Genomic DNA, 26,046 nt, shown 5'->3' on the forward strand with positions numbered 1-26,046 from the left:
AAACCATGCCTCAGAATTAGGATAGTTTTCACCCCAAGCTTCATTACATAACACTCTATCAAGCTTGCAAAAAATACGACCATCTTCATACTGTTTATTATTCCATGTGAAAAAACCTCCAGTAGACCTCAAGTCCTCCAGTCCACATCCAATCAAACAACTTCTAAAAGATCTCATCTCACTTTCTCTAACCAGAAGACCAATTCTTTCATCCCTATTTAATACGCAATTAATATCACCCATCATAATCCATGGACAAGTGATGTTAGAAGAAATATCTCTCATATCCTTCGATAACCTTTCCCTCAAACTAGTTTGAGTTATGAGCATAGATAAAGGTACACCAAAACACATTCTTCCCACTTGAATCCTTAACAAAACAATGGATCAGCTGATCTGTAATGAATCTTATATCTACCTGAAACATCAGAGCATTCCAAGCCAACAAAATCCTTCCACCTGTATGGTATGAAGAGTTAGAGCAGAAACACCAAATTAGAAAATAAATTCTGGTATACTTGACCAAGTTTATTCACCTTCACTTTAGTCTCTATGAGACTAAGTATGCCAAGGGCTCTACTACTAAGCAACTTCTTCACATCTAATTGCTTACTAATACTAGAAATCCCTCCCACATTCCAACAACATATACTATCCATGCTCCCCTGGAGAGTCCCCTCTCCTTCCATTGCCATCATCTCCACTATCACACCTTATTTCACCAATCAAGATTTCATCATTGTTTAAGGTTTCAAGAGCTTCAAAAGCATTGCTCACTGTAGTAACCTGGCCATATACTGCTTGCCTTCTACTAGTTTTTTTTAACTTGGCTAAATTCTGGTTGACCATTTGTCACACTCTCGCCCTTCTTTTGATCATTCTGCACCTGTGGTAGTCTTACCTTAGTTGCATTTATAATCTTGGGAATCTGTTGTGCTACTGGTCTCCAGACTTTGTGCTGCTACCCCTTGTTCCTACATTCCTCCATTCAGTGTCCCATCTTCTTGCAAACTGAACAACACTACGGTTTCCATTCATAGTGCAGATTACACACAGTTTCAATACCTTTGTCATTGATCAAAACAAGCTGATCAGGAAATTCTTGATTCACTTTAACCTCCACTAACATCCCTGCATATTGAAGTTTCTCACGCTTAGCAGTTGCTTGATCAACTTTCAAGAATTTACCCACAGGTTCCACCAATTTCATAATTTCATCAAACACCTTTCCCCCAATACTTAAAATCAATCTCCAGTTGAATCTAAGTTGGAAGAGACACAAAATCCTCCTTATGAACATCCATATCCACATCCCATGCCTTCACAATCAGAGGTTTCTATCAAAGAAAATTAAATTCCCAAACAAAACTTAATCTATCATGTCCCTTGCTCTGAATCTAACTATGAATACTCCTTTTTTAAGCATCACAACCTTATCCATACCATTATTTTTCCAAATCCTTCTAATAAACCCATCAATAACATATCTTGGTGGATTAGCACCAACAACATAACATATTACAGATGAACTCCAATAATCAATTTCAGGTTGGATGTCCTCCATATCAGTTTTACCAAATTCCGATCACAATTTCCTATAGTATGACTTAATTCAGAATAAGCAGATACATAACTTACCTCAGCTTCTGAAAATTGTAGAATAGGTACATGATCAATTACACGAACACTTCGATCCGAAAGCTAACCCCGTTCATGTTGTTGAGATCCATTTCCAGAGTTATGCATTGCTGCTGATAACCATTTTGAGAATAGTCGATGTGTCTGCTGAGACCTCTGAATACCCCTGACATCATCTTCCTCCGATTGCATAACACGTTCTATCTCCATTGTTGAGATTCCTAAATCTCATCCATTGATCGCATTTTCTTAGCATTTGCATCTGAGCTAGAACCCTTAGCTTTTCCCGTCACTTTCTGACCCTTCGAATTTCTTGCCATGGCAACGATGACTTCACATCGAGAGAATTTCTAGAGAGAGAAAGATTCCATGAATGTTATGTTAACACTTTGCTATCCATAAAAAAAATCTTTTCCTTAAAATCAGATTTTTACTTAAATAAAACAATTTCCTAGAATATAGGCATAAATCACTCAAGCGACAAATATTAACCGGTGTACTGCTTCATCCTATGTCTAGTTCCTTCTAATAGTTAGTTCCTTAAACTTAATATGACAGTGCCAGTTCGTATGTTCCTTACAAAGTTCCTTACCATTTTTGCTCGTTCCTTAACATTGGAACTAGAAACATAAAGCCTCACTTTGGTCTTCTTTCTCCAATGCTTCTCCAGTACAAAATATTTGAGCATCTTCATTTAGTCTTCAAAATCCAACTTGATTTCTTCTTTGACATAGTATTATCTTTTCTCCTTTCTTTGATACCTTGTAAAATCCATTCACTTAACAACTCAATACTTAGTTTATATCTTTGTTCCTTTGTCATCATCAAAACTAGGGTTCAACACAAAACTAAAACGAAAAATGAAGTATTATTATTTGAATGACATTTAAATCACGAATATTGCATAAATAAAGGTAATAGAATAATATGAAAGAAAACTAATCACTTTCATTAGCCAAGTAATGCAATAAACTATGTTTGTAGGTGGTATAACACCTCTCTCGTTCATGTTGATTTCTTCAAATGGAATTCGACATAAAAAATGAGTTGGTGAGGCTTGCAATGAAGAAAGTGTAGTGTTATATATTATAGATCAATATAAGTTCTAGAATCCTTTATTGTAGAAAAAACATACTCCGACATATACCAATTGTCCGAATTCAAATCTTCATCCATTGCACCATCCTTGCAAACTTTGTAGAATTTAATATGACTTGAACAGAACATTGTTAATACCATACATTCGTGATCAAAAAAAATTAATGTTCCACTTTAGTTTGCCAAATTTTTAAAATTTCTAGGTGAAGATGGTGGGTCAAATGATTCATATTCATGCTCCATTTGAAATAAATTTAAGGTGGCTCGATGTATGGGAAGGTGTTTAGGGTTTATAAATTTTAATTTTGTAGTGTAATGCAAATATATTTAGGGTATTTATAGTGCAAGCTTTAATTCAGTTTTACTCCAATAAACTAATTGAAAATTTTGATTTTCCATAATAAAGATTGATTGAATCAATCCCTAAAATCACGTGTCAAGTAGGATTAAATTGATTTAAATTGTCAAAGTTGAGTGTCAAATGGCGAAAGCAATTTTATAGCTGACACATAGGATAAAATTATCAAGCTTTATTATTATATATAGAAATAGATGTTGCAACTATAAATGGAGTAAGTTGTATATATAAAAACTATTCCAGATATGTTATTAGTAAGTTTTTTTTACCATAAGATTCTAAATTCAAAAGACAAAAGAAAACCTAGAATAAAATATTAAAAATACATAGGCAATATTTAACAAAAGAGATTTCATTTAATGGTAAAGGTAATTTATTTATGAAACTTGTTTGAATACCCAGAGAACACATATGCATGCAATAATTAACAAAAGGGGTTCTATTTAAGGGCAAATTAAAGGTAATTTATTTATGAAACTTAAATATATAAGTATATAACTACATAATAGCACGTCATTACAACTTCATATCACATACAGTAATTACTAAACAAGGAACACGTCAACGTGCAACCATGTTAGTTGTTAGACTTGTTACACAGCTTATATTACAACACCCAAATCAAATTTAAATTAAAGTTCTATATTGTTACATAGAATAGATAGAAAATCTCTGAAAGTGCAACCATGAAAGTCAATTATAAGTGTGTTTAGGTGATGATCATATGCAATAAGTTATGATCATCAAACAGATTTAACTGGGATGTGGATAACTTCGTGTTCGGTTTGGGTAATTTTAGGCACAGTAATATAGAGGGTGCCATTCCTAAACACAGCTGTTATATCTTCCGTACAACACTTAAAAGCAGGAAGTTGAACCCTACAGTCATAGGGTTCAAAAATCTCACATCGTCCAATACATTTACTCTTATCAGCATTTCCATTGATGAAAAGCATATCATCTATAACTTTCACTTCAATCATTTCAGCTCCAATCCCTGGCATATCTACCAATATATTGATCTCCTTATCGTCCTCGCTCGTATTCCATGGAGTGCGCACTATAAACAACCAAATTGCAATTATTCATATACAATATGATCTCTTTGTTTGAAGTTTACTCATCACATCACTTGAAATAAATAAAAAAAGTTTACTTATCACATTATTTTCCTACCCCTTGGATTAAGAATCTATACTAATATATTAAAAGGCGTTCCTGAACAAGGAACGGTGCCATTTAATTCTGCGACTTCAAGAATATATAATAAAGTCTTAACCACTCAACCAACTAATATTTTGTGTTATCATCTTCAAGTATAATATTAATAAGTGAACATTTTCCTTTCCCGGGACATAGTCCGGGCGTAATAACTAGTTATTCATCCTGTAATTTGTATGATGACACATAAATAATTATTTTGAAACCCTGACGATCTTTAAAGAATGGAGGGAGTATGCTCTAGGTTTTTTTTACTCTTCCTATTTGTTTATTTACATTTGTCAATGCATGGTTTATATCATTATTCTTAATGTATTTAGTGAGACGAACCAAACAAGACTCATATGATTATATATATTTTTTCTTATATATTGAAAAGAATTTAAAAGAAAGATTCTCTAAATGTTTGAAAAATGTCTTCCAAATTACACAATAAAAAAACACAAAAGGAATATATATATATATATATATATATATATATATATATATATATATATATATATATATATATATATATATATATATAATCCCTTTTGTTTTCATTGAGAAGCAGAACTCCACTTTTTTATCTATCCAAATCTCTAAATATCTATGTTCATGATTATGAAATCATAATATTAAATATATATGGCGACATGTCAAACTTTGTAGCGCCCCCATGCAGAATCTTCTTTTATGTACTGGTTTTGAAGGTCACGTAATGCAAGGAATTAACTCTTATATTTTGTTTTTATAAGAAAAATGATATATGTAGCCCTTAGGTTATGTATAAGGTGCTTAAAATGGAAATAAAATATTAGATCAAGCATTTATTATCCCATTCGAGGTGAAAATGTGTCTTGAATTTTTAAACTGTTTTCATTTAAAGAAATGTATTTAATGCTTATATGTAGTCTTTAGGGCTACATATAACATTACTCTTTTTATAATATACTAGTAATTTACATATGTATGACAGGTTCGGCACAAGCTATTTAAGTAACTTTTAGTATCTTGATTAGATCAAAACACTAATTAAGAAAAATAATACTATTTGACAAGATAGTGGTGTAAGTAGTTTTTAGTATTACAAGTAGTGTTTTAGTAGTGTTTATGAAAAACTACAATTTGTATATTTTGGGGTAGCTTAGTGGTGCATAAATAATATATTAGAGTTTTATTTGAGTTTTTAATTAATTATTTATAAACAGCTACTTTGATGGCTTCTTTTACCGAACATCAATATCTTATACCGCTATTTGGACAACTAACAGCTACGCATCAACTACTAACAACTATCAACACAGCTAACAACTACTTTAACAAGCTAAAAGCTACTACTGTTGTTGAACATGCCCCTATAGTCACTCTAATTATTATCGTGCATATTATAGCTGACAACTTTTTCAAACATTTCAATATAGTATACATGAATATGATCAATAATTTCAAAGCGAGGGAACTCCATATTCATGGGGATACCTAATAGAAGTAATTTGTATTGAATTGAAGCTAGTTATTTCATTTCAAGAATACTCTTTTTTATCAAAACCGATTTTATTTTAGGTATATAGAAGTATATAAGAACAAAACTTATAGAGAAATCTTCCATCACTATGCAAGATAGAAAAGCAGTTAAAGAAGCTAATTAAATGTAGAATTTACCATAAGGAGAGGTGATTAGGACGGCAGCTTTGTTGTGGAAATGTTCACCTTGCTGTTGAGCTCTCAACACCAAATTGACAAACCTTGAAGAAGGTAAAATCGCTGATGATGCTGCATGGAACAACGTTATTGAGTGAGTCCAGCCCATGTTTCAATGGTTTGAAGGAGCAGACCCTACTAGTTGAAGCATAGCATCTTATAAGTGCCTTACTTTCCATCGAATTATAAAATTAACTAGACCTTATTGTAAACGTTTTGTATTGCGATGTTTGTTAACTCATTCTTTGGGATTAAGCTTATTTATACTCGTAGAAAAGGTGCTGCACACTATATTCCTGTCTTAATGTACTTGTTTTTGTCTCTGTAGTTCTTTATGTTAGGAGAAGCCTCTTTCATATATAGAAATATATTAATGTTCTTTAGTCGATAATCAAAGCAAAGTAACTGCGCTTCTACTAGTAAAAAGATAACATTACAAAGTGACGTAGCATGTACTTGCATATGGATGATGCATGGATCTACGTCACCCTTATGGATAGGGGTAAAACTTATTCACTCTGTAGATAATAAAACCAAAATCCAATCCAAACCAATCCAATCCAAAATCGAAGCAGAAATTTGTTTCGATTTTTTTGGATTGATACTTTTGTATAATTTTGTTTTTGGGGTTTAATTAGATTGGGAGATTTGGATCCGAAAAAAAAAAAGAACAAAATTGGGAATTTATATGAGTACGTGCTTAGGCTGGGCCAATCTTCAAAATAGACATTGAAATATATATATTTAAAAAAGATTTATGTATTTTTCATTTACTAATTAGTAATGTGTAAACCCAAATATGGGCCCAAATGCTTTATAAACATAGGCAAGCAACAAACCCAATTAGTCAGGCTCAAAAAGTTGGTTTATTTGTTTGGATCCAAACTAGAATTTAAAATATCAGTTTGGTTTAATTTGGAGAGAGTCCTAAATTAGTTTGGATTTGGTATGAAAACAATAACCCTTTTTTTTTTGCTTTGCGGCTTAATTCAACCGAAAACCAAACTTTCCCCCCTTCATATAGAAAGCAATTGCGTCTCTATTTTTGAAATTTAGACCAAGTTTTTAAGTCCAATCCAATTTTAATGATAGAATAACTCATTTTTTTGCACCCCCATTCTTAAAAGATTCGAGTCTTATATTACTAAAAGACAGGAGTCCAAAAAAAATGCTAGGATATTGCGCAAATTTACTTTGTTAACTACACAATTAGAACCTAAGTTTTCTGGAAAAAAAAAAGCCAACGACGACCTCACCTTTTTTCTTGTCACCAATAAGGACCTAAGGTTAGGAATCCGACCACTTAACCCAAGTTTAATTAACTCACCAGAGCTTATATAAGACATTCAATACAAACATAGGTCCTTTATATTTGGCAAAAAATAATTTAACAAAGTGCTAGTTTTGGGTGAATCTAGTCCACACTAATATTATTGTGGACTAAAACCACTCATATGACATAGTGATTCTTTTTTTTCATATAGGAACTTTTTAAAATCTTAAGTTACACTAATCTATTATTATCTACACATTGACAATTTTTTTATATATAGTTACCCCTTCTTACATTAGTTTTTATCATAATGAAATTTCAATTTATAACATATTAACATTTTTTCCGCTGCTAGTCTTTTAACAAGGCGCTGATTGATCTACGTTTGCCAGGCCAGGAGTTGCAGTTGCCGCTCTTTCTCTTGCCGCTGCTCTCGTCTCCGGTCTTGGCTCTTTCTGGCACTTTTGGGGCTGGGCCATTTTCTAAGAGAAAAAAAGCATTCGCATAGCTAACAAAAGACCAAAAGATTATTGTATCTAGACACTGCGGCACTTAAAAGGGGTTGACGACTTTGTGGCTCTCATTCAGCTAGGGCTGTCTTTGGTCAATTTGGATCAGACCTTGATGTTGTGACTCAAGCATTACTCAGTAGAGGTGCAAGGCTTACATGAGTATCGAAAGTCGAAACAACCACTAAGGCTAGGCAACTACTAATCCTTCTTCTCTTCCTTGTTCTCGTCTTTCTTCTAAAAAAGTCTTTTTTTTCTGACTTGTTCCAAGTCAATTAATTGGCATTACCTTACTAGACTGACTACCGGAGATATTCGTGTTACTTCGTCTGCACTGATTTGTACTCAAATTATACCAAGTACTCAGTAAATGACACAATAACACTTTTTTCATAAATTACATGTAATAGCATTAGGTCCACTATCCACACTAATTTAGTGTGCACGAGTTCTATATAATTTTTTACTTTAACCAAAATGCTTTTATTAATTGCAGCAAAAAATGATGTTTTTTCTCCTACAAAAAATAGTCGTTGGAGTATGTATTTTAAACAGTAAAAAGCTTCAATCTTCTTCTCCAATTGTTATGAGCATCTTCCACAACTCAAACCTTTTTCTATAAAAAGCAAAAAAAGTCCAATATCAGAAAAGATGAACATATCATTATGTCAATAAACGACGCATAGTGAAAAGGGTTTCAAGAACAACTAAAAATCCATCTGCTAGAAGCTAGGTTCAGTACATGCCCCAATTACGAGCAAATCAATGGTTGTTATTTGTGGGAGTAGGTGGATGATGAGCATCATATGGAGCTCAAATATAAAATGGTGAGCATGATTGAAGGAATCAGCGTTAAAAACGTATGAAATGGTAGCATGATAAGGAGTCGGTAAATCGCTTTCATTTAATATCTCAAACATATACACTCTGTTTTAAGAATTTAAAACCCTAACCTAATCAGCGTTTTTCACACAATTCATCTGTTTTCTTATTAAATTTGGAGTCTTTTTGGATGAATCTACCAAACCCAGAAAAAGGCGGGAAGTGGGGAAGTTTGTTTAGGAGTTTCACATCCCCCACAAAAAATTAACCTTAGTCTTTTTCAGTCCGTTTTTGGTAAAACATGCCATACACAAACAAACCATGCGACCACGACATCACCATCCTCCTTCCTCCTTTCTTACTCCTCCCCTCCATACATCCTGCTCATCTCCACTCTCTCTCTCACACACTTTCTCTCTCCTCCTCGAGAAAAAAATGGAGGTTGACAAGTTACCTCGAATGCAGCGCCATTTTCCTTCTCGGAGCTCCGGCAATACAACCGAGTGACAAAGCTCGTTCAAGAATCAACTCATTTGTTTGATCCGGTAGTGGTGGCGCAAGTTTCTAGGATAGATCTCCTTAGATCAAAGTCGTGCATTGAGACGATCATTAGCCCCGACGACAACGTCGCTGGAGATTCGTCCTTGTTTATCGACGGTAAGGGTAAAATTCTAGAGGAAATGAAAGCAGAGAGAAAATAGGGAAAAAATGGGGGAAATAAGAGGAGAGAAAATGAGGCAAAAAAATGGAGAAAATGAGAGGAGGGAGAAGATGGGGAAAATGAGGGAGAGAAAGGAAGAACTCTGTCATTTTCTCTCTCATTGTGTGGTTTTTCGTTTTTGTGTAAAAGTAACTCCTTATAATCACAAAAAGTAACCCCTTATAATCACAAAAAGTAACCCTAATTTCAGTAAAAGTAATTCATTAACATTATAAAAGTAATCATTGGTTTCAATAAAAGTAACCCCTTAGCATTCGAAATAGTAATTCTTAATTTCACTAAAAGTAACCCCTTAACATTAGAAAAGTAATCTCTAATTTCAGTAAAAGTAACCCCTTAACATTCGAAAAAGTAACCCCTAGTTTCATAAAACCTTAGCATTAGAAAAAAAAACCTAAATTCTACAAAAGTAACCGCTGTTATCAAAAGTAACCCCTCTAAAAACGATTCAATGTTTCCTTAGGGTCATGTCTTTAAATAATAGCGACCAAAACAATGACTATTGATTCATAGGAGGCAAGACATTGTACACAACACAATGGCTCTTGCATCTCAAAATGAATGAAATACCTGGACCATAGTGGCTCACCATGGGATAATAAATCGATAAGGTACGAGGGATGATATTATTGTATTTCTTGGAATGATTTATTCGGAGAGAACAATTAAGACAAACGATCAATAAACCCTCTAATGGGTTTTAAAATATATACCGCAAGTTCATGGTGTCTGTTTAGCGGTAACTGACAAATACGGGTCGCTCCACAGGGAGAAAAGTTCTATAGATTTATGCTCAATTATTTAACTACTTCAAGAGATGAATTTGATTGAATAATGAACAATGAAACTAGAATAATCTTGAACTAACACAAAAAGATGGAAGTTTATCAAATAATTAAAAATCTAGGGCAATCAATCGGTCCACCATGCTTATACCAATTTAATCACTACAATATAGTTCAACAATACTTAGATCGAGGTTCGAATGATTAGTGTATTTCGTTAATAATCCTACGGTAGGGCATTAACAACTCTTAGATCAACATATTCAGTACGGTCGCTCAACATAATCAGACCTACCTATTGTATGAAGCCTCTAATGAATATGATTTCGATTCTAACTCCTATTAGCTAAACATAACTCATGACATTGCGCAATTACAAGAATTAAACAAGCATAACAAATCAATATCATTTACTCTAATTCAATCCAAATATCGAAGAACTTTAAACCACAATTAAACAGATATAAACATGGCTTCCCTCGCTCTCTAAGCCCTAGAAAAAGATTACTCACTCATGATAATGATAAACATAAATGCACAATAAACATAATGCAAGTACAAGAATTCATCAAATTAAACAAAGTAAAGCAGAATACCGAATGATTGAAGAATAATGAAAAACGAAATAAACGATCTTTATAATTGTAAAGGGCAAGAGTTAATACAAAGCTGGAGAGAAAAAGACTAAGTGTTTAAACCTAAAAACGCATAATATAAGATGATTAATCGAAAATACTAAAAACCTATTAATAGTTTTTACAAAACTGGCTTAAAAAAGCGAAAAATATTCGTCCTGAAAAACTGTCCGATCGACTAGACCAAACGGTCCGGTCGGGCGACGGTAATTCAAAATCTATGACAAAGGGAAAATTTCGCCCGATCATGCACGTAAGCATTTTTAGCCCCTTTCTCGCGGGGTATGGTGCCTGCTGACTTTCGTGGCTCGCCCGTCCGGGTCAAACCGCCTGGTTAACCGGGCGAGAGTAATTTCTCGTTCTTTTCCTTCCAATATTGTTCGAATCACTTGTGCAATTTCTCAGATCTTCTCTAGGCCTTATGTGACCATCAGACTTCTGTTCCGCAACTTAAATAAAGGCACTAAATGCCTAATCTACACCAGAACATCTAACACAGGGAAACAACTCCAAACATATCAAATCACACAGTAAGCAAGCTCAAAAGAGCTCAAATCGACTATCAAAACCAAGGGAATTGGAGTAAATAATCTATATATAATAGACACATCAAAATCTCTCAAGCTAACCTTTGCTTGTCCTTAAGCAAAACCATGATATGAACATGAATATGATTGCTTCACCCCTTTATATATGCAAAAAGAGATTAAAAAAAAACTTTTATAAAGCTCAAAAATCATTCAACCAGGCAAAATTCAAGTTCAACTGTTCAGATCACTCTACCCACCAATCGCCCAAGCAAGTAATCAAATGTAGCTGCCTTATATGACATGCAAATCTCGAAAAGGTACTCACAGGGGTGTCACTCCTCTCAAAAATTTTGTGGTAGGTAATAAATGTGCCCGAACATTCACCAACCCGACCATAGTAACCCTTCCCACTCTCACTCTCATGTGTTTAGAAAGGTAATATGCCATTCATCCGAATCATGTCGACTCAAGTAGCGAACGTACTCATTAACTTTGGCAATTTGAACTCATATCAATTCAACAAACAAAGAACACATGCTCAAGAGGTTTTATTTAGGTTTTAATGGGGCTTGGGTTAAGTTAGGGAAAATAATCAAGACCAAGTGAGGTCCAAAACAACTCCCAAGATGTTAACACACATCCAAAATATCATCCCACTCTCGAAGATCACCAAACACACAACAAACTGTTATTTTCACCTCATTTTCTAATGATGTATATTTTTTCTTTTTTTTTAGAAAAATGTAAAAGAAAGGATAAGGAACAAATGCACTTTCATAACTTTTCACACTTTTATGTTTTCCTTTCATCTGACAATTACAATTTTTTTTTCTTCAAACCTCTAAACTTGCAATTAATATATTTCAAACGAACCACCTACATCAACTTATCATCATAGCACCATCCTAAGATAATGGTCCCCCAAGCTAGGCTTGGGATAATAATCAAACATAGGGCTCAAGGCTTGTAATGCGGTTTAGTAACCAGAAAAGTCATTAAGCTATGTGGGGCTAGAATGGAAAAAGAATCATGAAAATAAAATTCAAGGCTTAAGAAACATTTCAATTCAAAGGAACGCCTCTATCACTGAATATGAAAAATGATGCCAAAGATCAACAAGTACCTTGCCAAAGTCAAGATCGAAACACTAGATAGGAACTAACACACAAGAATAGACTGGATATAGAAATAAATTCACGGACAAGAATGAATTCTGACAGTCTAATCAGTTCAAGCATGCAGTCAAAATAAGCGCATTATCGTCAAAACTCACTGAAGGTCAAGGCAGTTAAAGATCACATTCTAGCATCACAATCTCAAGTGCCCAGCTATCCAGATAAAATACCCTAATTATACTTTCAAAGACCATTATGAGGCACAGAGAAGCAATCAATCTAATCCAGTCAAATCGTATTTTTGGTATTTTTCAGCAATATTTGATTTATTTATTTATTTAGGAAAGCAATGAAGCTAAACTGCGAAAAGCAAAGAAACTAAACTAATTACAGTAATGGCCAGTTTGGTAGTTGGTCATAAATGGTGATAATAAGAATGAATTTGGGTATAAATTTGTGAAAAATATCATTGTCCATTCCCATGGTAATGCTAATTTATCCTAAAGTGTCCACTTTTCTTCTTGAATTTACATTCTCATCCAATACCACCTTGTAGATGGTACTGAGTGGTAATGGAAATTGCTTCCCCTTGGAGACAAAAACACAAGTTTAAGAGTGAGATTGCTTACCCATGGAAGAAAAATGCCTCCCCATGGAGATCCTAAGGGTGCTTCCCTAATAAAATTACACTAAAAATCCATTCTCATTACCGCAATTTATTAACGACTACCAAACGGACTATAAAAAGCAGTAAAAAGAAGGGATGTACTTACAGAATTCCTCCCCTAAGCTGAACTCAACAATGGCCTCAATGCAGCAAGAGGGAAAGATAGGACTCACTCGTCATCATCAGACATATCAGTACTAAAATTCCCACCAGTAGTACCTGTATCACCAAAAGCAGCATGGCCAGAAGTACCATCTCCAAAATGGTTAGTGGGGTCAGGTACCTGTGGTGTGTACCATGAAGGATGGGTGGCATCATGGGCAATAAGCCCCTGGTGAAAGTAGTCATGTTAGATAGGGTATAGGGTATGACACATGAAGGACTCCACAATGGTTAATCGTGTGTCTAAGGAAGTTAGGTGAGTCTGGATGGTAGCCTGACCAAGCTCAAGGCAACCCATTTGTGAGGTAAAGGACTGTTGTCCCTGCTCAATACGGGTAATGGCTGCCATCATAGGATCTATAGGTGTGGAGGAAGAGGCTCCCCTAACCAACTGCCTGTGGTAGGTCCACGGATGTCGTCGAGCAATCGGCTCTTGACCAAGCATATGAAGGAGGTACGATCGCACGACAGGTTCGAGGCGGGTTTAAGCACGGTCAGGAAGGAGGATAGACTCTTTATTAACAATAAACCACCTAACTTTGTTGGTAGACTGGGCGGTTATCCATTTAGCATTGGTCATATAATTAATACCAATCTCAGCGGGACTAGTTATGGCATTGCTAATGTTAGGAGTGTAACCAAAATGAGCAGCAATAGCGGTAATGAGGCCACCTAAAAATAATAGGTTTTCCTCTAACACTACCATCATTAAACGAGGCAGACAAACTAGCGGCAGTCCATTTTAGTTGGGACACAAACAAGTAGGGAAGGCATAAAGAGTAGTCAAACTCGAGAAACAGATAATTACCCATTAGAAAAATCTCCTGTTTTTGACAGGGTGGGGCTCAGCATGCCCAAAAAGTGTAAATCCCAAAACTCGCTGCAAGTAGCAAATACTGGGAAAATGTATATAGTCTGCAGACATATGTTGGGTGTTAACTTCCTCCTCTCCGGTGAATGTTATCCACAAGGTATTACTGCGAATATGGGGAGGGGGATGATGGTCATCACTAATAGGGAGACCAAAAATAACAGCTATTGGCCTAAAGTGAGTTCTTGATCCTCATTCATAAGGCGAAAATGAAGAACTTGATTTTTCTTCCCTACTTCTAGTGAACTGAAAAATTCAAGTATAAGATGCCTATATGTCCAGAAAAACATGCTAAACATTGTTCTCAATCCCAATTTCTCAAACAAAGTCTTAGTGTCACCAAATACACCCAAAGCATGCATATCCTATATAAACAAAACGAGTTGGGATTATATTCCGAATTTTCAATTTTCGAAATTTTTGTTTTTGCTCAAAAGATTTAAAAATTACCTCTAGGTAAGTTGAATCCGATGAAATTTGGTTGCTTAATTCCCTTCTCGTGATTTGCCTCCTCTTGTTTGGCCTTGACATGGTGAAATTTTTTTGTGAGAGAGAGTGAATGAAGTGGGATGCAGAAAAGACGGAGAATATATGAATTTGGTGTGAGAAAGATGAAGAAAAGTGAGGGGGATGAAGAAAATTTGAAGAAGAAGATGGGATTTGTGAGTGAAGAAAGGTAGGAAAAGGATTAGGTATGGAGCTATTGAGGAGAGAGAGAGAGAGAAAGAGAGAGAGGAGGGGTTAGAGAGGATGAAGAATTGAAAAGAAAAAGTGAAGAGAAGAATGAAAGGGGTTGGCCGAAATACACTGATGTGGGTATTCGCCCGGTCGGGCTGGCCCGCCTGATTGACCGAGTGGAAATATTTTCCTTGTTTTTTCTCAGTGCAGGCAACACCTTGTGCGTCGAGTCCATCCACCTGGTCGGGGGATTCAACATCTGCATTACATCAATATTTTCGCCTGGTTGACCGAGCTTCAAAAGTCTCAAATTTACTTGTGCTTTCGGTCGGGCGGCCTGGCCTGGTTGACCGGGTGAAAATCACTTTGTATTTTTTTGAATATTTTCGTTCCTTTATGAAATCGACTGGGCGCCCGGTTGCGACAACCCACTCGGTTGACCGGGCGGTTGTGTTTTACGCTATTTTTTTGTCAAATTTTCCCCATGTTGTGATATTGACCCCCTGCACACACTAAACTCGTCCAAATATCAGTACACTCTCTCTTGCATCTCTAAAAAAAAGAAAGGTAATCTAAACTAGCAAAGAAGAAAAGAAAAGACGGGTTGCCTCCCGCAAAGCGCTGATTTAGATAGGTTCCACATGATCGTAGTTTAGATAGGTCCCGCACGGCCGTAGTACCTTAGATTTCAAAGTGGGGGAGTATCGAAGTAGATAACCTCCACTTGGCCTATGAAAGCGCCCTCATGGTACAGTTTCGGATGCTGACCATTCACTTTAAACTTCGTCCCCGCTGCATTAGCCACTTCAATGGCTCCATGTCATGTGTAATACCCCGAATTTTCAAATATTATTTTATTATTTATTAAGGTTTAATATTATTTTCACTTGAAATTATTTTATGATAATGCGTTTTCATTTAATAACTATGTTTATTAAAATAATGATTTCATTTAGTTTTGTTTTATTTAATAAGTTTCAATTAAAGCATTTTATTATTTCTAATTTATCAAACTCCTTAAATTGGTTTATGGATACCTTTGTCCATGTTGTCCATCCACATTAGTAATTCAAGCCCAAATATTAGTCCAAGTCCATGTGTATTTTTGCCAAAAAGAAAAAGGAAAATAAAAAAAGAAAAAAAAAAGAAAAGAAAGAAGGTGAACGTGCATCTTCTTCCCTCCTTTCTTCTTCCCTCGTCTGATTCAACAGCTCAAAAGGAGCAAATTTTGTCAACATTCAACCCTTGTCAGTAGGAAAATTAATTCAGTCCAAATATCAGATTTTAGGCCACATTTTCAAAGGCCATAACTCTCTCTCTCTCTTCACTTCCTCCATTAATGGAGAATTGACCAAGCCTCTCAAACCAGAAAATTTTGTCTATAAATAACAACCCAAACCCATTCAATTGCTCAAGCAAACAACTTCAAAGGTTTGCTTCAACTCAATTCCTTTCTCTTAATTTCTGAATTTTGTTATTTTGCAAATTTAAAATAAAAACTCAAACCACCATTAACACCACCTTCAACCCAACCTCCTCTGCTTCTTTTCGCCTGACCGCACCGCCGGTAAACCACCACACCAACTGCACGACCACCTTTGAACCACCACAGCAAATCCATCTGAACCACCGAGCGACTTCACCTTCACCCCTGCTGTCGCCCAGCCCCCTTCCCTTCGCAGCCTTCTGCTGCGTCCCCTGCAGCCTGCGCGAACCACCACCGCCACTCTCAACAGCCACTCTCCTTTCGCGGCGCCCGAGCCTCGCCGGTGAACCGAAAACCGCCAAAACACCAGCGCCACCTTTCTCCCTCATCATCTCCCCTGCTTTCGGCCTCCTCTGTCGTCCTCCCTTTCCTTCGTTCTTCTCTGTCTTGTTTCTCAGTTTGAGAAACTAATTTTTCCCTTTTTAAAACTCCTCTTCCTTTTCCTTTTCCTTTTGTTTAATTAGTTTATTTGTTTACTTTTATTTTAAAACTAAAACCCCTAATTTACTAAACTAGCTACATTAATTAAGTTAGTGTATTGTTAATCTTTTATAAACTTGATAATATTTTCTAATTTTTCTAAAATAAAATAAGATGTATAATAAAGTTAATTTTATATATTTAAATTAATTGTTTAAGTAATTTTTGTGAGTACTTAAAACGATTTCTAAAATAATTCGAAAACCGTAAACTTTGATTTATAAACTCTCTTAAACCAATTATGAATTTCCTTTAAGTTATTGGAATTATTAAATCGTTATTTTATATACGTATATAAATAGGGCTTATTTAGGAACTAACTTAGATCTCGTTAATATTTATTGTAGACTCCGATTTCGTAAACGAGGATTATCAAGAGCGCTAACCTATTCGTGAACTTAACTTTTGGGCACGCGTCACGATGTAATCTCCGATGTCCATCTAAACATAGATCCCGCTAGTGTAAAATGAATTGGTTACGTGATTATTATGTGCTTATAAAGGTTATAAGTATGGACTATAATTACGAGTTATCGATTTAATGTGGATTATGATTACGAATAACAAATGGACGACGACTCTAGATTTTGATTATGATTTATGAATAATGACGATGGACGGAGTACGATATGACAACGACGTTATTATAACCGGTTAATGTTATGATTATTACAATTATTATGATTATTATTATATGATTATTATTATTAATATGATTGTTATTATTATTACTTTACTCATGATCATTATTATCGTTATTAATATTGAGCTTCTATGAAAGTTGAATTGATAAGAAATTGTGATAACGAAATGATTATGAATCTGAAACGATAAATGAACTCAAGTGATTGTTAATATGAAATGAATTACTAAAATTTCTATGAATGAACTGAGATTATGATGGATTGAATATGTTCACACTGGTTTGAACAAGATGACTTAATTGAATAAGATGACGTAAAATGACGTAAATGTATATGTGAATTATGTGATGACGTGAATTAAAAGATGTTAATCACGTAAAGTGAAATATCGGAGGGAAATGATGAACAGGTTGCCCTGTATGAGTGGTTCAGCGGCCCCTACAGGTTCTCTGGTTACTATGCTGATTATTCTAATAATGTCTTCCTTCTATCTTGTTGTGATTCAAGTAGAAGGGGTGTGCACACTAGGGACTCTGTTATGGCCATTATGATTTTTCGTAGGTGGTTACAGAATTACTTAGTTTATCTGATTTTTGGGAGCTTGTCTCTCTTGTCTCTTTTCAATGTATTTGTGCAGGTGGGTGATTGATCGGGGGAACAAAAGGGATATCATTTAGAGTTGTCATCCACTTAGCATTTGATTAACTTCCGCTGGAACTCTGAAACATTTAGTTAATTAGTATTGTTTAATGAACAATTTACTTAGTAGTTTTATTAATGAATTTGAGTTGGTGTGTTGTAACTTAGCCTTGCATTTATTTCCAAGGAGATAATTGCGGCGGTAACACCACCCTGTCGGATCGAACCCTCGTGGATCCGTTTTCCCCCGAAAACCCGAGTTTTATCGAAATGGAAAAGGGTTCGGGTCGGCGGAGGTGTTACACCATGTGCCTTCACATCAGTGACAACAAAAGGTCCATACCATTTTAACTTAAGCTTTCCAGGAAAAAGCCTTAGTCTAGAATTGTATAGTTTAACTTTGTCACCAACATGAAACTCACGCTTCACAATCATCTTATCATGAAATCTCGTTGTCTGCTCCTTGTAAAGCTTGTGGTTCTCATATGCTTCAAGTTGAAGGTAATCTAACTCATTCAACTGAAGAAGTCTTGCTTCACCTGCAGCCTCTAAATCTAGGTTAATCTCTTTAACTGCCCAAGCTGAGGGATACTTCATTTCAACTGGTAAATGACAAGCTTTGCCATAAACCAATCGATATTGGGTGGTTCCTAGAGGTGTCTTAAAAGCAGTTCGCGAAGCCCACAAAGTATCATCCAACTTTTGGGACCAATCATTCCTTGGCCTGTTGACTACCTTCTCTAAGATGTGCTTCATCAGATGATTGGAGACTTCAACTTGGCCACTAGTTTGAGGATAATAAGCCAAACCAACCTTATGAGTGATTCCATATTTCTTCAGTAGAACTTTGAAGGTTCTTTGATGAAAATGAGACGCCCCCCATCGCTGACAAGACTCTCGGGACTCCAAATCGAGGAAAAATAATCTTCTTGAAGAGCTTCATGATTACCTTAGAATCATTAGTAGGTGAAGTCACAGCTTCAACCCACTTAGTCACATAATCCACAACTACCAATATATACATATTTCCACAAGAAGAAGGGAAGTGCCCCATGAAATCAATGCCCCACACATCAAAGGGCTCGATCTCCAAAATTCCCATTTGTGGCATCTCCCATCTCTTTGAAATATCTCCCGTTCGTTGACACTCATTGCAGAAAAGACAAAAAGCACAGGCATTTTTTAAAATAGTAGGCCAATAAGAACCACTCTGGAGAACTCTATAAGCTATGGCTTGTGAGCCAAGATACCTACTACAAGGCATACTATGACAATGATATAGAATCCTAACTATCTCCCAATCAACAACACATCTTTTGAACAAGCCATTTGAGCACTTCTTATATAGGAGTGGGTCTTCCCAATAGTAATGTTTGGCATCATGATAAAACTTCTTGCGCTGTTGATAAGTCAAATCAGGAGGATGAGAACCACCAACACGATAGTTAGCAAAATCAACATACCATGGGAATTGAGTAGACACAACAAAAAGATGATCATCCGAAAAAAGAAATCTACGGGACCATCAGCACTAGACTCAAATTTCCATCTAGAAAGATGATCTGCAACTACATTCTCAACATTCTTCTTGTCGCAGATCTCCAAATCAAACTCTTGTAATAAGAGTATCCATCGTATAAGTCGTGGCTTGGCTTCCTTCTTAGCCAATAGATATTTCAGTGCAGCATGGTCGATGTGGACAAATCTTTCGAACCTATGAGTAGGTACGAAACTTGTCAAGAGCATAAACAATGGCCAATAACTCTTTCTATGTAGTAGCATAGTTGACCTAGGCTTCATCTAATGTCTTGTTGGCATAGTAGATAGCATGGAGGACCTTATCATTCCTTTGACGAGAACACCAACTGCATAATGACTAGCATCACACATGATCTAGAAAGGAAGAATCCAATCTGGAGGTTGTATGATAGAGGCAGTGATCAATGCTTCCTTAATCCTGTCGAAAGACTCCACACAAGCATCAGTAAAATCAAAAGTGGCATCCTTGAGCAACAATTGAGTAAGGGATTTCGCAATTTTTGAAAAGTCTTTTATAAATATACGATAGAAACCCGCATGACCTAGAAAACTCCTCACACCCTTGACATTCACAAGAGGAGGAAGTTTCTCAATCACCTCAATTTTTGCTCTATCCACCTAGATGCCACGTTCAGATATAAGGTGTGCAAGTACCACTCTATCATTCACCATGAAGTGACAATTTTCCCAATTAAGAATCAAATTAACCTCATAGCAGCTTTTCAGAATTTCAAAGAGATTATGCAAGCACACATCAAAGTTAGAACCATAAACACTAAAATCATCAATAAATACCTCTATGATATTCTCGATGAAATAAAAAAAAAATGGCCATCATACATCTCTGAAATGTAGCAGGGGTATTGCACAAACTAAATGGCATTCTACGATATGCAAAAGTGCCGTAGAGGCAAGTGAACGTCGTCTTCTCTTGATTTGCTGGATGAATGAGAATCTGAAAGAAACCTGAATATCCTTCCAAATAACAGAAAAAACTATGTTTTGCTAATTTTTCTAACATCTGATCAATAAAAGGGAGGGAAAAGTGATCTTTCAAAGTGGTTGTGTTTAATCTGCAATAGGCAATACACATTCGCCAACCCGTAATAGTACGAGTAGGAATTAGTTCATCCCTATCATTCTTAACAATAGTAGTCCCCCCTTTTTTAGGAACAACTTGAACTAGGCTCACCCACTCAGAATCTGAGATGGGGTAGATGATTCCTGCGTCAAGTAGTTTCATAATTTCCTTCTTCACGACCTCTTGCATATTAGGATTCAAAAGTCTTTGGGGTTATATATAAAGGTGGTGATTTTCTTCCAAGTTTATTCTATGCATGCAAAAATCAGGACTAATACCCTTTAATACTATACCCAATAGCCTTTTTGTGCATGCGAACCACTGTAAGAAGTTGTGAAAGTTAGCTATCTACGAGTTTAGTACTGACAATAACAAGGCATTCCTCATTATCATCAAGAAATGCATATTCGAGGTGAGAAGGTAGAGGTTTAAGTTCCAACTTCCTTACCTGTGGTGCAGAAGTAAAGCAAATAGTCTCCATTACCTTACAGCCTGGTACCTTATCACTGTCAAGGTCATCATTCAGATCAAAAGTTGGCTCCAGTAGATCATCTGACAAAAATTGTTGAAAACTAACTCCAGAAATCTCATCGAGTACATCAATCCTGCAACATGTGTGCTCGAGCATAAGAGACTTAATAGCATTGGTTAGCTTAAAAGTAACAGTATCATCACTTAAAGTCAGAGAGACAAATTTTACATCAATAACAACACCTGCAATACATAGGAAAAGTTTACCCAAAATAATGATAATTTGACTATCTTCTTCCATATCATGTACTACAAAATCCAAAGAAATGTAGAATTTTCCAACTTTGACAGGTACACCCTCTAGAATATCCAAAGGATATTTCACAGAACGATTTGTCATCTGCAAAGTAATCTGTGTGCACTTTAAAACACCCAAGTTCAGTTTATTACAGATAGATAATGGCATAACAGATATGGTAGGACCTAAATCACATAAAGCCTTATCTATATAAACAAAGCACCCACATGACAAGGGATGAAAAAACTACCAGGATCTTTTAGTTTTGGTGAAATTTTTTTTGCAGAATAACACTGCACTCTTCAATTAGAGCAACCTATATCTATGCCACCAAAATCTTTCTTTTTAATAATCATATATATCAAAACCTTGTCATACACAGGTACTTGAGAAATGAAATCACTGAAAGGAATTGTTACCTCAAGATTTTTTATCATAGACATGAAATTACCAAGTTGTTGATCGACCTATTATTTTTGCATCCTATGGGGGAAAGGTAATGGTGGAGTAGCATAATCAGTAACCTTCTCCTTGTGCTTCTCCACATCATCTACGTTCTCGTGCTCAATTTTAGTTTTTGAGCTATCCCACCTTCATTTTCATCCACTATATCATTCTAAACTGGAGGTGGTGCATCGTCAGTAGGTATAGGTGGGGCATCATACTATGTACATCTTCGAAGAGTGACAACATTAGGAGTTTCTTTGGGAATTGGTTGCTCAAGCAGATGACCTAGTTGCCTCTGTGCATTATTTCCGGTCACAGGAGCAAGTTGAGTCTCCAAGTGTTTGGCAGTGTTCTTCAACTCCTTGATGCTCTCTTCATGACTCTTTTGCATAGAAACCATCATCTTCATCAGATCAGACATGGTAGGCTCTTGAAAGTTGGCATTCTGGGAAGCTTGCTGTTGATTGCCTTGGTATGAAGGTCTATTGAAATCAGGTGGGGGGTTCTGAGGAGCCCCTTGGTAATATTGTTGTCTACCAGTATGTTGTGGTGGGTTTTGATGAGGTGGTTGGTAGGATGTTTGTGGCATAGGTTGACGATTCTGAACATTATTGTTTTTGTAGGAAAGATTAGAATGATCTCTCCAACCTGGGTTGTATGTGTTAGAGTATAGGTTGTGTGGAGGTCTCTGCTGAAAAGCATTTGCATGCTCCATCTGATTTGGGTCAAGTTGATTATAGGAACAATCATGACCAACGTGGCCTTGAATACCACACACCTCACAGTAAGAAGAGGTAATATGAGTCATGGAAGACATCGCATTAATACTCACTACTACAAAAAAGGCCTAAGAAACCGGTTGAAAATGGCCTAGGAAACCGGACTATAACACATCTCCATCTCACAGGTATCCTAGGTTAAGAGACCGGTTATAATGCCTGGTTTCTTGAATTTGTTTATTTAGGAGACCAGTTGACAGGTAAAACCAGTCTCTTAGATAAGTGTATATATAATATGTAAAGAGGTTAGGAGACCATTTAACATTAAAAACCAGTCTCCTTACCTTATCCTTTGAAACCATTTATTGACCACAACTGGTTTCTTAGGTTTATTATACATTTTTTTTTAAAGTAAAATGTTACAATATACATACATTATCCTGTATTTGCGGTTCCTTGTATATACATTTTTTTTTAATAAAACAATTTATTTTTTTAATTTTTTTTGACAAGTTTGTATAACAATTTATAAATAGCCACAATGATATTATTAAACATAAATTCTTGCTTGCTTTATTCATCATATCAAAAAAATATTTGCTACATTTAATTTATATACAAAACCAATTTCATTTAAAGCATCAATTACTTCTAATAATATCTTAAAATAAAGTTTCTATAATCTAATACTAGCTACTAAAACTAAAATTCTAAAATAATCAAATAATATGTACAATTCAAACTTGACCGTCGTCTTCAATCTCCATCGTCTTGTGTTTGATTGTTTAACTAATTCACCCACATATCTCTTAGCTCTAAGAAATTTGCGTCGCGTGCTTAGGTGATGCGATCCACATCACTTAGCATGTGTTGTTACTATTGCACGTTGGTATTCGCATCGAACATTGTTGTTGTGCGACGCAGATAGTTATGTGCGTCAGACATTGAAGCTCCTCCAACTGCAATGCCTTCATGAAAAATTTGTGAGACAAGCTGAGAAGCTCGAGAATTAGGAGAGATCATGCATCAACTGCAATCCAAGCTCATCAGATGTAAATGTAAAACAATCATTTCTCTTGAGATGGGCGGTGTAACAATCTGGCGCCTGTAAACCAAGATAAGTTAGAATAACAAAGGTAGAAAAAAGTAGGTTATTTAAAACCTACAATGTTTCCAAATTGTCAACGTAGACTCCATGCCCTATCACTGAAGAACAAAAAATAGACAACGATCAAGATACTATCAACCCAAAAATCTGTCTACTACATCAAGAAAGGAGAAACTAAGAACACTAGCAAAATCACAAGCTCGTCTTAGTAAGAAACTAGCATCCAAAGGAAACGATGTCTTTAATCGTATCAGGCACTCTCGCCTGTGGGGTAGAGCACTAGTAGAATAATTCCTATTTGCTACTGTTTTACCCATACGCAGTAGCAATATATCACGTAAATAAAAAATTAAAAATATTAAATAAAGAAATTGCTGCGGTTTTTACCAAAAACCGCAGCAATATAATATCATCAGGAAAAAATTGAAAAAAAGTTGACCTTTTGACCAAAACTATTGCTGCGGTTTTCTTCAAAAATCGCAGCAATATATTAAAATATTATTAAAAAAATAATATTTTAATATATTGCTGCGGTTGTAATAAAAACTGCAGCAATATCTTAAAAAATATATATATATATAACGCAAGCCATCAGTTAGGGTTTGTTTGGTTTTCTCACATTATCTCACATTCACACGCCGTTTCTCATTCCTCTCTCCTCTCACCCTCATTCCTCTCTCCTCTCGCCTTCACCTGCAGCCCTCTCTCCTCTCACCTTCTTCCCTCTCCCCTCTCACCTTCTTCCCTCTCTCCTCTCACCATCATCCCTTTCACAATCACCCTAGCTCATTCCACCGATCTGTTTTGCATTTTTGTTCGTCGTTCGTTCGCCCATCAGTTTGGCTTTCGTCTCGAGTTTGGCCTATGTTGTTCGCCCATCAGTTTGGCTTTCGTCTCGAGTTCGGCCTATGTTGTTCACCCCACCGTTTTCGTACTTGGCATATCTCGAGTTCGTTCGCCCCCACATTGTTCGCCGCTCTCTTGCAATTTTTTTCGTCATTCGTTCAAGCCCATCAGTTAGGCTTTCGTCTCGAGTTCGTTCGCCCCACGTTGTTCTCCCTACATTGTTCGCCGTTCTCATCTTCGTCCGTCTCCACCACCGTCGAAGATCTTCGTCTCCACCACCGTCGTTCTCATCTTCGTCTCGACCACCGTCGTTCTCGTCTTCGTCTCCCACAACCGTCGAAGATCTTCATCTCCACCACCGGCGTTTGCCGTCTCCGCCAACGTTGTCCGCGCCAACGTCGCCTCCACCAACGTTCTGCACCAACAACTTCACACAGTTGTCTTCACCAACGTTCAGATCATTTTATTTTCCTTTAATTTTTAATTTTCTTTATTAATTCTATGTACTTCTGTATTTCTATTTTTTTTCATTTTCGTTTTTTTTAATTTTTTTGCTTATTAGCTCTGTTTTCAGTTTTCTATATATTTTTGTAATTAAGGTTTATAAAATATTATTTTTATTGAATATATGGTGGTTTGATTTGGTTATTTTTGTATTATTATTGTACTACAAGGATGAGATCGAGAATGATAGTGGATGGGTTAGTTGTCTGTTTTATTCTTTCAAATTAAATTGTAAAATGCAAAAAAAAAAAAAAAAAAAAAATATTTGTTTACCTATACCAGGACCTATTGCTGTAGTTTTGGGTCAAAATCGCAGCAATACTCTCTGTTAAATATATAATACATTAAAATATTGCTGCGGTTTGGCCTAAAAACCGCAGCAATATTGTTAGATATTGCCGCGGTTCAAAACCGCAGCAATATAATTAATACCTATTGCTGCCCCCTTAATTGTTGCGCGCCCAAAATCGCAGCAATAGGACACTTTTTAACTGCAGCAAATAGCATTTATTCTACTAGTGGAGGTTGTTAAAAGGCCACGACCTTACCCACACAACTAGAAAGGTTCGGATTAAGCCTTACCCCAACAGTAATAAAGAGGTTGTTCTGTTAGAAACTTAGAACCTTGTTCAAGAAGAGAAACTAATCACCATATATCAGATAACAATAAAAAGTTTACTAAGAATTATATTCAAGCTACTAAATCTCACAGTTGAGGAAAAAAGGAACTAAATATCCCTAGACACTTATAAATTTATCATTTTTACTAGTTCAAAAGTTAACTCCAACTATGTCATGCATATCAGACGCACATGTAGAACTGTTAGCCAAGAAAGGAATAGAAAACAGTAACTTGATTGGGGCATTTTAAGCAAATGATCAGGAGTGATCGACTTAACTGCAACAGATGATGTTCTTTATTCCTTTTCTCGGCTAACACTTCTACATGTGTAAAGTTCAAACCAGAAACAACCTAAAGATACATTAGTTTGGAGATGGGAACCCTAACCCTAACCCT

General features: G+C 35.8%; 1 protein-coding gene across 1 annotated transcript; it reads right to left on the bottom strand.

Moving 5' to 3' along the window:
* Positions 1-3,548: 3,548 nt before the first annotated feature.
* LOC104884665 (small heat shock protein, chloroplastic-like) lies at positions 3,549-6,218 on the bottom strand. The gene is made up of 2 exons (XM_010669351.4): positions 5,960-6,218; positions 3,549-4,154 (listed from the first exon to the last, which is right to left on the bottom strand). The coding sequence occupies exons 1-2, from the start codon at positions 6,105-6,107 to the stop codon at positions 3,838-3,840; spliced, it is 465 nt and encodes a 154-aa protein (XP_010667653.1). The 5' UTR covers positions 6,108-6,218; the 3' UTR covers positions 3,549-3,837.
* Positions 6,219-26,046: the final 19,828 nt, after the last annotated feature.

The sequence above is a fragment of the Beta vulgaris genome, chromosome 8, assembly GCF_026745355.1.
Source record: "Beta vulgaris subsp. vulgaris cultivar EL10 chromosome 8, EL10.2, whole genome shotgun sequence".
NCBI classification, from domain to species: domain Eukaryota; kingdom Viridiplantae; phylum Streptophyta; class Magnoliopsida; order Caryophyllales; family Amaranthaceae; genus Beta; species Beta vulgaris.